Source organism: Urocitellus parryii, chromosome 7 (genome assembly GCF_045843805.1).
Source record: "Urocitellus parryii isolate mUroPar1 chromosome 7, mUroPar1.hap1, whole genome shotgun sequence".
NCBI lineage: Eukaryota > Metazoa > Chordata > Mammalia > Rodentia > Sciuridae > Urocitellus > Urocitellus parryii.
The window spans coordinates 147042807-147055352 of record NC_135537.1 but is presented as its reverse complement, the minus strand read 5'-3'; the positions used below and the strand labels follow the sequence as shown (position 1 = coordinate 147055352).

Here is a 12546-nt window from a genome sequence, read left to right as displayed (position 1 = left end):
GACCCTGAACCTCAAGACCAACCTGACCCCACTCCTCCCCATGTATTTATTATTCATATTACAATTTGGCCTAACCACAGCCCAACAACTAGGAGTTCCTGGCTAGTGCCAGGACATCCAAGTAATAAAAGTAGCCATGGCTCTGAGTATCACTTAAGTCTCTCAACTGGACTAGCAGTGGGGAATGCAGGAATTTGCCCAGAACCCCTCACTCCAACCTTTCCCCCCAAGTGAAGGCTGTGGGAGATTTCAGTGTGTGTCAGCTTCCACAAAACCCAGGGAGGGCAAGTTTGTATGTGTATCTCCCCCCAAGTGCTGGGGACTAAACCCAGGGCCTTAAACATGCCAGGCAAGTGCTCTACCACTGAGTTACTTCCCCAGTCTGAGACCCTCATCTTGACAGCACCTGGGCTGTGTCCCCAACAACACAAATGCAGGTACTTAGACCTGAACTCCTTGGGAAACTTGCTAAAAGCAGCAGTACTTTCTATTTGCTTGGGAATATGCAGCTCTGACTCCAAGACTGAGAGGCTTTTGCAAATTGAGAGCTAAGTGAAGTGTCCTGGGAAACTGAGCGCAGCTGTGCTGCTCCTACCCTTAGGCCCTGTTGGTGGGCTACCTACTCACACATCAGAAGAAAGCCTAGTGCCCCTGGCAACACCTGCCAGGGAAGACATAAGGGCTCTCCGGAACACTCCCTGCCTGTGGAGATGCTTGTGGTGGCAGTGGTTTGGGGCTTGGTCAACAGGAGCCTCCGCTGAGGTATGTGATTCTTCCTCAAATAAAATAAAATTAAAAAAATTTTTTTTAAAGAATGGTTAATGTTCTGTCTCTATCTGACCAGCTGTGTTTTGTCCTAGAGTTTCCTTCTGGGAACAAAGTACATACCACAAACTTTTGTGTAAATGAGAGTTTATTGACGAAGACACAAAGTCAAGCTTCGCCCAACCCCACCCTCCCCAAGAACAGATCCCAATAAGAACAAAAGAATGATAAAGCATTCTTAGGGCAACACTTCCCCTCCCCCCATCTCTCTCCATCCCAGGCTTCACAACACAGGCACAGGGAACAGGCTTGGATGAGGACAGACACTCAGGGTATCTCTGACCAGCAAGAGTTCTGGGTGTGTGTTTGCTTCCCTTGCCCTTTGTTATGATGCCAACTGCCATTACAGAGGAAAGGAAGGGGGTGCTGGGCAACCTCCAATAGGTTCCTCCAATCTGGCCCAAAGAGGCTGGAAGGGAAGATGTAGTGGAGGCAACAGGTGGTATCTCTAGGGAAGAGACTTTTTTATGTGAAGTGGAGTCCCTCCCTGACTGCTCAGGGTGTGACAGGAGGAGGAACAAACACACTGTGGATTGGCTCAGTCAGATTGGCTAGGAATAGCAGCTGTTCCTGTTATTGGTGGGGAGGCCGAGAAGTCTGAGTTTTAGGGGTTGAGTGACATATCCTGGCACAAAACTGTGTTCTGTCTGCCCTGACACACTTTTCTTCTGGAACCATGGTTTGCTTTGAGATGAGAACAGTGTTTGTAGTGTGAACCTTCTTCACTACTCGTATCCCATGACTCCATGAATCCATGAATGAGTCCCAACAAGGGAACTTTATCAATTTGTTTTTCTACCCCTCATATCACCAACCTACCCACCTCCCACACACATCCTGTGCTATTTCCTACTCCTCATGTGCCTGAAATGTAGTGAGTGAGGGACATATTTCCTTTCTCCCACCCACTAATTCTTTTCTTGAAGAACCTTACGGTTTAAGAAACTGCTTTGGAGGACCCACTCCCTCCTAAGCTTTGCAAATGGTACGAAGCAAGATCATTTTGGACACGATGGGATTGGTTTCTGCTCGTTTTCCACAATTCTCCAAGTCCAATGGGTTAGGTATGAGTCCAATATGAGGACTGTGGACCCTGGGGTGCCTCTGACTTAGGAGACTCTGAGCAGAACGTGTTGGCTCCTGAATACCAGGTGCCAGACTAAGCCACAAGTGTCCAAAGGTCACACAGTGTGAACACTGCTAAGCAGTGTGGTGTTTTGGGCATGAAGCATTCTTTGACCAGTTGTCCCCACTGTGTTCACATCTCCAAGATCCCTCCTTTTTTTTGTTCCTGTGGTGCTGGGGATTGCAAACACCCTACCACTGAGCTACATTCCCCAGCCCTCCTCCAGTCTTTTGAGATGACAAGAACTGCTTGAACTTCTGGGATGATCTTAATTTGTTTTGGAATCTGAATAATACAAGTAAAGAGCAGATCAGAGAGCTGAAGGGATAAAGAGAATCTGCAACATCTCTAAGCTCACTTCATCTCTACACCCACCCTGCTGACCTTGGGAATTAAGGCTCTAGGAGGACAGGGGAAACATCAGCTATACCTTCATTCTGTCATCCAGATGTACCTTCAAGCAACTGAAAAGATACTCTGCTGTGACCTGATGCTAATCAGTACTGAACATGTGAAGCGCCACAGAGCAGGCAGAGAAAGGCAGGAGAAGGCATTGAGGAAATGAGCAGTAGTGAGACAGTCCCACAGTGAGCACAACACTGATGGAAAATTTCGGGGACCCAACCTCAGCTCCACTACTGGACAGCTGGAGAGGCCTTGGCCATAATACCCTTTTTGATTTTTTAAAAATATTTTTTAGTTGTCAATGAACCTTTATTTAATTATATGAGGGACTGAGAATCAAACCCAGTTTGATTAGGTACTGGTTAGGTATGCGCTCTATCTACCACTGAGCTACCACCCAGCCCCCCCTTTTGCTTTTTATCTTTCTCCTTTGTAAGAAAACAGAGTTGGATAAAGTCATTAAAGTCTGTTTCAACTTGAAAACTGATTTTAGATGTCAACTGGACCTGAGGAATACAGGGAACAGGGCTGGGAGAGGCCATTTTGGTTCTTGTTCTCTTACCTCTACTCAAATTCCTTAATTAGTCTTATTAATGGGTTAGTTCAGTGGAAAGGAATGTGGTCTAATTTCTTTCGGCTTTGGTGCTGATGGGCTCCATGTTTCCTGTACCCTGAAACATCTCTGACCATTCCCAACTGCAAGGCCATCAATGACATGATAATATGGTGGGTGACGGCAGCGGGGAGGAAGGAGAATGGAGACAAAAACCAAGAGAGCAAAAATCCAAAAGACCAGGGACAAGGTTGCCACAGATGAGGGACCCTCTAAGAGTGGGCTGTAACTGCTTCTCTTCCTCTAGGACTGCTGTGAATGATGGCCACTTGTTTTAACACTTTCTACGACTACCTCAACTTCACATATGTACAAAAATATAAAACAATAAAGTGCAGTTTATGTTTCAGTGACACTTTTCCTTGCTTTAATGTTTGTTGTCTTTTTCTGCTTTTGAAATGAGCTCTCGATTACAAAATATCAAACTACACTCAAAAGAGGGTGTAGAAAAAGCCAGCTGTTGGCACAGCACGGAGAAGCCCACAAGTAAAGACAGATAGCAGCAGCAGGTGGCAAGAGGTGGGAAGTGACTGAAGCAGTGGTTACAAATGTTCACAGGAAGCTAAAACTATCCAACAAGTTGTGCTCTAATGTTAGCACAGGTTAGACTAGTCACTACCTTGGTGGGTGGCCTCAGTGTATTCGAGTTCGGATTCTATACAATTTCTTCCAGTTAAGAATTCTTGGCTTGCACCAATCACAGGGAAGTTGGAGGGTACTGGACCAGTTTATTAGTTTTTCAAAATGCTGTCGTAGACCTGATAGATGTATTGAGAGACTTCAGGAGCTCTACACTTCAGGGACAGCTGTTAAGAAGAAAAGAAGAAGGACTATTAGTATGGAGGTTGGCATTACTCTAAAGGTATCCAAGCATTCAATTCAAGAAAATTTCTGATACAATGCGAGAGAACCTTCTATCACTGGAGTAGCCAAACAAAGAGATCATGTTACTAGGTGCTGTGGATCCTAGAATTTCACTTTGACCAATATCAAACTGTGCCGTCTTTTTATCTCCCTCCTATGTTGGTCTATGAGGTTAGGAAATAATCCACGATAAAAACATCAAAGCCTCTGACAGCAAGGGAAACAGCCATTCTAATGCTTTACCAAGAGTTACAGGGATTACTACACCAACAAAAAGGAAAGGCAAAAACCCTTTTGGTGGGGCTGGGGCTGTGGGCTCAGTGGTAGAGTGCTCGCCTAGCATGCATGAGGCACTGGGTTCGATCCTCAGCACCATATAAAAATAAAATAAAGATACTGTGTCCACCTAAAACAAATAAATAAATATTAAAAAACCCCAACCCTTTTGTTGATGGTCATTTCAGCTGTCTGCCTCAATTCCTCAGACAAGGAGGAATTGTACAATCAAGTCAAATAAAAGCAAAAGTCTAAGATACAAGTCCTTTCTAAATTACACTGGGGAGAAGCATACATTCTTTTTTATTGTTCTTTCTGGGTCCCGGGGATTGAACCCAGAGCTTCCCACATGGTAGGCAAGTGTTCTACCATTGAGCTACACCCCTAGCCCAAGAGTATACACCCTTAAGAAGGGAAGACAAGAACTATCAAGTGACTTAGTGTAACTGGAAAGCAATTCGTGCCAAATGCTTCATCTTTCATTTTCTGCCTCTTTAGATAGGCAATTTAGATATTTCTGATACCACTTCTACTCCTCCACCACTGTCTCTTCTCTTAGTTTAATGAATACCAAGTTAAACACTGAGGATTTCACTTTGTGGTTCAAAAAGAACAAAATTTAAACCCAGGTTTGAACTCCTTAATTGTATCAGATTAGGCAAATTATTATTGACAATAACTTATAAGCAAGCAAAATATATTTTAGAATAAGAAAAAAATTTTTCCCTTGGACTATTGACATCATTGCTCTTTTTAAGTTATGACAGAGCAACAAAAGTCTGTATTTTTTTAGATTATTTTCCCTCTTTATTCTCTTATTAAAGAGACTCTGAACAATTAAATATAGATCAATAGTGAAAATATCTTTGGAAAAGAATAAAAAAGATACTGGTCAATGCTGAATTTTCTGAAAAACTAATATCCTAAAAACAAAGAAAAATAAAAAATAAAAGCAATCAAAAAAAGGAAAAAAAATCAGAATATTTTATTTTAAAGCTTTAACGTTCAGTCTCCAAGGTTGCTGTTTAATATCAGTCAGAAAGATAACTCTGATAAATATAAAAACCAAAAACAACCATCCAACATAAGAATTCAAATACACATGGAAAATAGCCTCCTTCCACCCAAGTTATAGCTTTAGGCATTTCACCAATTTTTAAATTCCCTACAGAGGCAATTCTTCTACCTCCTCCTCTTCAGCCTTTCCACTGCCAATGTTGTGGAAACTTCTAGTGGAGAATATGTGGGTTCAGAGGAGGAGGTGGAAGAGGAGGAGAGGAAGCTAAAAAGAACAAGAACAGCTTAAGGGAGTTAACTCAGACTAAAGAGGGGTAGTTCCTTTTTCCCAAAATACTGTCCTATATTTTTTCACACCTTTGTAACAATACTTTAAGTTCTGTTGCTTAGAGGTTCCTTGTTTTGTTGTTCATGACTAGTAAGGAAATACTGCTGTTCTCAACAAAAGCCCAAAGTGCTGAACACCATGAATAGTGGATTGACCAGGCCTAGATAGAACCTGAGCATTACAGCTGTTCTTCAGAGGAAAACGAAGACTTTTTCTATTTTCTCTGGATTTCAAATATTCTGTTCTCCTCACCCCAAACCCTGCCTCCATTCCAGCCTAAGGAAAACAGGCCTTTCCTGGGACCTAACTTCTGACCTGCTGACCTGCTTATGTGACACATCATTAATATCAACCACTCAGGAATGTTGCCCCCTAGACATACCAAAGGAGGAGGGTTACCTGTCCTGTTTAAGAACACATGCTTCTTCACCTGGGTCAAGTTATCTTTCCAGGTAAGACTGACTTATACTTAAAAACTGTTTTTTTTGGTTGTTGATTTTTAATATTATATCCATTTTATTTCTCTGTATAATTGAATGTTATTTGACCATAAAGAAATATTGATATGGATAAACACACCTTTTTAATGAAATACAGTAAGTACTGGATTAGAGGAAGATGCTTTATCAACCCCTTAGGAAACTAAGGGACCATTAGTCCTTCAGGCACTAGTATTGGCTTAACCACATTTTAAAAATTTTTTTTTCGTTGTAGATGGACACAATATCTTTACTTATTTTTAATGTGGTGCCGAGGATCGAACCCAGCACCTCACTCATGCTAGGTGAGCACTCTACCACTGAGCCATGACCCCAGCCCCTTAATCAGATTTTGTTCCTTCTTAATACCAAGCTAAGAACAGATCAACAGTATAATGGGTGCTTAGGGTGATGGAGGAAAAGGAATGGGTCTGGGTGATAATGAATCTACAGCCTCATTCAGGAATAGATTAGATCTATGTCACGTGATATGATGAAAGGTTCAGAAGGTCCTGTGGGCAGAGGGTACCTGGTTACCAGATGGATGAGTAACACAAAGAATAAAGGAAGCCAAATAAATATTTTAAAAGACAGGGAAGGATGGAAGGTGGGTGTGGCTAAAAAGAGAGAACATTAGGACAAGATCTTGAGGTACTCTTTCTTTCATTTGTATTGTTTTATGCTGAATTTATTCCTAGGCCTTGTTTTTTTCTTCCTTCAACTTCTTCTGGGATATTTTATTCTGGCACTCTCTTGGTTTAGAAGAGTTTATTCCATTTCAATAAAGATCTTCTCAAAATGGCAGAGGGAGCTCATGGTTGAGTTTATGTGTATGTGAGTATGTGTTGTGGGGGGGGTTTGGGGATTGAGTCCAAATTATATGTCCAGCCTTTTAAAATTTTATATAAAAACTGATGAAATCTGAATAAGGGATATAATTAATCGTATTGTACCAATGCCTATTTTCTAATGAAGTATGGGTGTTCTTTCATTGTCAGTGGAGAACACTGGGAACTGTGTTCCATTTAAAAATTTTGAGTCTTTAATTACTTAAAAATAAAAAATTTTTAAAAATTCAACAAACTTATGTTTAGGACAGTGATACTACCAGGTCCTTCTCAAAATAAAGAATATGGAATAGGAAGCATCAATAAACACCTGACCTCTGAACACTACTCATCTACTTACAAAGAATAATTATACTCCTTTAACCTAGATGAGATGAAAGATTGTATACAATAAAATCATGAATGGGAAGCAAAAAGAAACACATACATGCACACAACACACAATTAGAGCCAAATTTCTAGGAAGTAAAGAAATTATTTTACAAGACTTTGATTTTATAGTGAAAACCTGTCCTTCTAGTAACAGCACAGAGGGGTTTTTCTCTTGAGGAATTCAAGGTAAATGATTAGAGAGGTCTACTCTTCAAAACCAAACCAAAACAAAACAAAACAAAAACCCCCAAAACAAACCCAAGGGATTAGTGGTGGGAAGGAGGAGTAACACCGTACAAGGGAAGCTTGAAGTTTTCCTGCTCTCAGATGCTTGAGTCCCTAACTTAAGGGACTCAGCATCAGCAACTCACAAGTATACAAGCCATTCCTGTTTACTTCAAGGAAGGGAGCTGGTGGGGAAAGCAACAAGAGTCTTCAGAGCTGGCAGGGCTATTCCCTTGATGTAAGCTAATAAAAACAGACTTAGCTGTCAAAACTAAGAAATGGGGTCATGACGTTTCTTAGTCAAACAGTTAAAAGGCTTCCTGGATTTATTGACTTTCAATATTGAAAGTTACTTATTCAATATTGTCACTTGCCTGTCCCATCCTTCAAAACTGCCTATTAGAAAACTCAAGGATAACACAAGAATAAGACACCCCCCACCCCCGACAAACTCAAGAGTTTGTTTTATTTTTTCAGAATGCATATGACAAGCAGCATCTTGTTGGAAGATCACATTTTACAACAATAAAAAAATGCCCATTGCTTATGGTATCAATCTTTGCTGGTTAACAAAGAAACAGCTTCTGCCTTATATTGTCAGAATTTTTACTTTAGTTCAGTGTAGTACTGAAGGAGGTTTTTCAAACTGAATCCCCTTACATGCTTGTCATGTATGTTCCATTTTGCCTTACTTTTCACAATATGCATTTCAAGACATACAAAGGCACATGTGTATATGACTCCGATATCCTAGGTCATAGACTTCCAAAGCAGGAAAGATCCTCTTAAAATCAGTGAGGAAACCATCTTCATAGTGGCTTGTTATAGTACCACATGCACAGTTATGGTAGTTAAGTATTAAATTATATTTGGATCAAGTTGCCAGGTTTTCTGAGCAGCTCGCAACAATGGTTGTGCCACACTCCCTATTGCCAGAGCCACCATGCCTTTTACGTGGGGCAGGCACCACAATGAGGAGGTCTTCCAAGACAATCAGGGAGTTCTTTATTGACTGATTATGGGGGATACCTCTGATCTGAAGCATCTCCTCTGGATCTTGTGCCAAGCAAAAATGGAAGGGTTCTTACCTCCCTCCTCTAATCCATCTCATCCATTCTGAGAAGGGTCTTACCGTATAATTGGGGTTTCCTGGCTGGATGCGTAGCTCAGCCAAAATCCAAATGCCATTAGTGAGCTTCAGGGATTGGTATAGCATGTCCTGCCCTTCCACATTCCTCTTGGCAATAGTATAAACATTGTTGTTTTGCAACTTGCTGGAAACAGTGTCTAGAAATAGATTCAAACCCCAACACCTTAAGTTAAAATCTCAAACAAATTTATGCTCTCTTCTGACATCCTTATGAGCAACATGTGCTCAAGTTCCTGACAAGTACAAGTTCCTAACAAATGTGCAGGTACATATTTCAGGAAGCCCTTTTCCCACACATAGCAAAAGGTGAGAAACAGGCCCTTAAAGTACCTCCTATTAGATTCCCAAATGGAAAGCTGAATAGGGTGCACCTAAACAATGGGTTCAAGAGTTACCTGTGGAAATTATAAAATAGGTGAGCCTAAGGGTTTAGAATATCAAACACAGTGGCTATATGAATGAAAATGCTCTGAAATGCACAAGGTCAGAGACGGGAAATGTAATAATTCCTAGAATGCTGGTCTCAGATCAATGAGAATATAAAGACTGATAATCAAATCTATAATACTTCCTTCCCAAGTCACTATTACTTTACTGTGAGCCACTTGGGTCTCAATAACAGGATCAGAAAAGGGCAGAGTTGCAGAAGTCCCTCAAGTCAAATTTATTAACTGGGATATTTAAGACTTTTTTTTTTTTAAACAAGCAAATGATTTCTTAAAACTTTAAAGAACACCATGTCTCTAAATAAACCATGAAACAACCATCTCAATACAAGGCTCTGCAGAAGACTGAAGCTATGCAAAGATGACTGCGGCCAGGCCTGGATACAAGTCTTCTTAGTTATCAACTCTGGCTATTCCAGAATTAAAGATCCCCTTTCTTTGTGAGATGCTGTGACATCAGAGAAAGAGAAACTTCCAGAATAGAGATGATAAACACTACCTTCTTTAACTGTTTATTATGTTCATTTCTGATGAGAATTTAAAATTACTCATGCCTCTGTCAGAATCCAAATTCTCCCACATAAAATTCTGTCCTATTCTTGTGTGCTTTCTAGGAAAAGGTAGCCAAGATAAATAGTCTTATACCCTCCTGAAGGGTAATCCCTCAAGACAGGGATCCTGGAGTTTTTCACTGTGGCTTACCATAGTACCTGGGACACAATAAGGTAACTGTCATTCATATCTATGAATATGCCTCTGACTTGGGTGTTGAAAATGCCAATATTTACATAATGCCATAGACATTAAAAACCATCTCCACACAAATATAGGCGAATTTGAAGGTACGACTCACCCTGATATCTTTTTACTACAATCAAACCAGCAATAGTTTGGGGAAGGATGAACTAAAGCCCCATTCATTAAGTATTTTCAACACATTTATTTACTACTTAACTTTTCCTCTTTTATTTCCAAGGTTTTTAATAACACCAAGTAGAACAGTTATAACTTATGAAATAGCTCTGAGGAGCCAAAAAGTGTATCTCGGAGTACTTATATATAATATTGATAGAGAAGAGAGCTTCAGTATGCTTTGCAATCACCTTGTGGGGGGTCAGGCAGTTCTGGATGTCATCCTCATTCCCACAGTGAAGGGTTCTTGCAGCTCAGACTGGGTTGCTAAGCAACATCACCAGTTGGAGTTTGGCTAATATCTTTTGACAGGATTGTCTTGAACACATAGAGGCTTGTGTTAAGTTGAAAAAAACTATTATTCCTAACCTTTCAAGGTGTTTGTCAATTTCCCAGAACAACAAAACACATACATAGTAGGAATTTCTGTTATAAGTTCTGCATAGGCATGTTTGTTCTAGACAATGTGTATAGCAATGCCCAGATTACTAGACTTCTTATGATCTTACCACCTATGCAAGAGATGACAGGCCAGGAACTTAGGTGTGTTCATACTGAATGAATGGTTGTTGTATTGCTACTTCTATCAGAGGATTGAATGAAAGGAGGATTTCTAACATAAGTAAGTGTGAATCAGCTTTTTTTTTTTTTCTTTCCTTCCTCCCTTCTCTCTTTCCATCATAGTGCTGGGGACTGAACCCAGGGTCTTCTGCATGTAGGCAAGTTCTCTATCACTGAGCTACATCCCGAGTCCCTTTGAAATTTTTATTCTGAGACAGGGTATCATTAAGGCTAACTCAGCCTCTCAAGTAGTTGGGATTATAGGTGTGTGCCACCTATAATCATTTTTCTTAAACTAAGTCACACTTCTTTTGGCAGCAATAAAGATAAAGAAGGTTCCCAAAGCAGAGAGTGGGAATCAGGGAGTTTGCATTCAGGCAACAGCTAAGGCATTCATTATCGAGTTCAAAACCACTAAGACTGCTGGAAAAAACACTCTATCATTTGAGCAAACAAACTAGAGTTAAGAGTTGACTGGGAAAGTTCCCATTTTTGAAATGTTCCAAGGGATGGAGAGAGCCATGACAAACACAGAAATATAACTCATTACCACTTAATGCCCATGTCTAAAGAAATATCTTATCTCACTACAATGTCTAACTAGTGAAAACAGATATACCATGTCTCTGAGCTTTTTTTTTTTTTTTTTTTGGGGGTGTATAGACTTTTAATTTTTAAAATTTACAATAAAATACATTATCACACAGTGCAGGAGCTAGCAAAGGGCACTCTCTGAGCTTTTAAGAATATGCTAAACACTTAATTAAAAAAAAAAAAGATTTGTAGTCATAGTGGCACATGCCTGTGATCCCAAAGGCTCAAGAGGCTGAGTCAGGAGAATGGAGAATTCAAAGACAGCCTCAGCAATAGCAAAACGCTAAGCAACTCAGTGAGACCCTGTCTCTAAATAAAATATAAAATAGGGCTGAGGATGTGGCTCAGTGGTCGATTGTCCCTGAGTTCAATCCCTGGTACTCTACTTCCCCCCAAAACAAAAACGATTTATAGTATTGTTTTCCACACAGATTCATTTTTTGATATGGCTAGTGATGCAACTACTTCTTATGCACTTACGGTAGTGTTCCCAAATATATGTACTAACTCCAAGAGTAGGCCCAATGGTTAAGATGCAAAAGAGATTCAGGAAGATCTCGACTCCTGTAGAATTGATTAGTGCTAGGAAGCAAGGAGTCCTGTCCATTATTGCCTTTCTGATCTAAAAATGTTATTTATAATAACTAATGGCACCATAAGTATCCTTATTGCATACCCCTTTCTATTAAGGTCTGATTATTATTAAGACTTGGGAAGAGGGTCTCTTTCTTCTTTAGAAGGATGGGAAAAAGCAAAAGTAAAAGCTCACTGCTAGGTTGGTAAGACCTTTAAGCTTGTGACTTCTTATAACCCTTAGAGTGCTTGTTCCATCTGTCAAATGTCTACGCTAGCACAGAAAAGCTATTTTAAGTGTTGGTGCTATTGTGATTAGGGCAGAGCAGCTGGAAAAGATGTTATTTTTAGCTCTTAGCTAGACCCAGGGTGTTGAATCAGAAGGCACTAAACCTGCAAACACTCCTCTTAATAGAGTGGAAAGAAATGTAAAGGCCAGGACACTCCAGACCCTTGGGGTGGAGTCAAAGGAAAAGTTAGAAAGGATTAGTTACAGGAAGTGGTCTTATAAGATTAGCAGTGATTTAGTGTGTGAAATGATGGCCTTGGGCTCCTAGAGAAAACAAATTGGCTGGTTTTCTGTATGTTTCATGTGCTCCACTGCAACAGAGCAGTGTCACTAGAAAACCAATTCAATGGTATTTGGAGCACCAAAGGCAGAGAGGGATTGGAGTGGGGCCATGACAAAACTGGTCAAACTGAATTTGCTTTGAGGTCTACATCAGAGGATATGGCCTTACCTGGAAAAAGGCCAGGCATTTCCTCTTTGGCAAGTGAAATACAGCTTCAAAACTCTCACCTTGAAGCAGGGTTATAATATTTTTTTTCCTATTATTTTGGCTGGGCAAACTAAAGCTCTCATTCACTCCAACTTCCATTTTTTCTTTATAAAAAGCATGTCTCTTTCACACCGGACCTCTAAAACCAAACCT

General features: G+C 40.3%; 1 protein-coding gene across 2 annotated transcripts in view; it reads right to left on the bottom strand.

Moving 5' to 3' along the window:
• Positions 1–963: 963 nt before the first annotated feature.
• Ap2b1 (adaptor related protein complex 2 subunit beta 1) overlaps positions 964–12546 on the bottom strand; it is a 115000-nt gene continuing 103417 nt past the window's right edge. For both annotated transcript variants that reach the window (XM_077800392.1, XM_077800393.1), the window contains 2 exons: positions 8511–8665; positions 964–3775 (listed from right to left, as the gene is read on the bottom strand). In XM_077800392.1, the coding sequence (XP_077656518.1) occupies positions 3701–3775; positions 8511–8665 (230 nt within the window). In that variant the 3' untranslated portion in view covers positions 964–3700. The remainder of the gene's footprint in view (positions 3776–8510; positions 8666–12546) is intronic.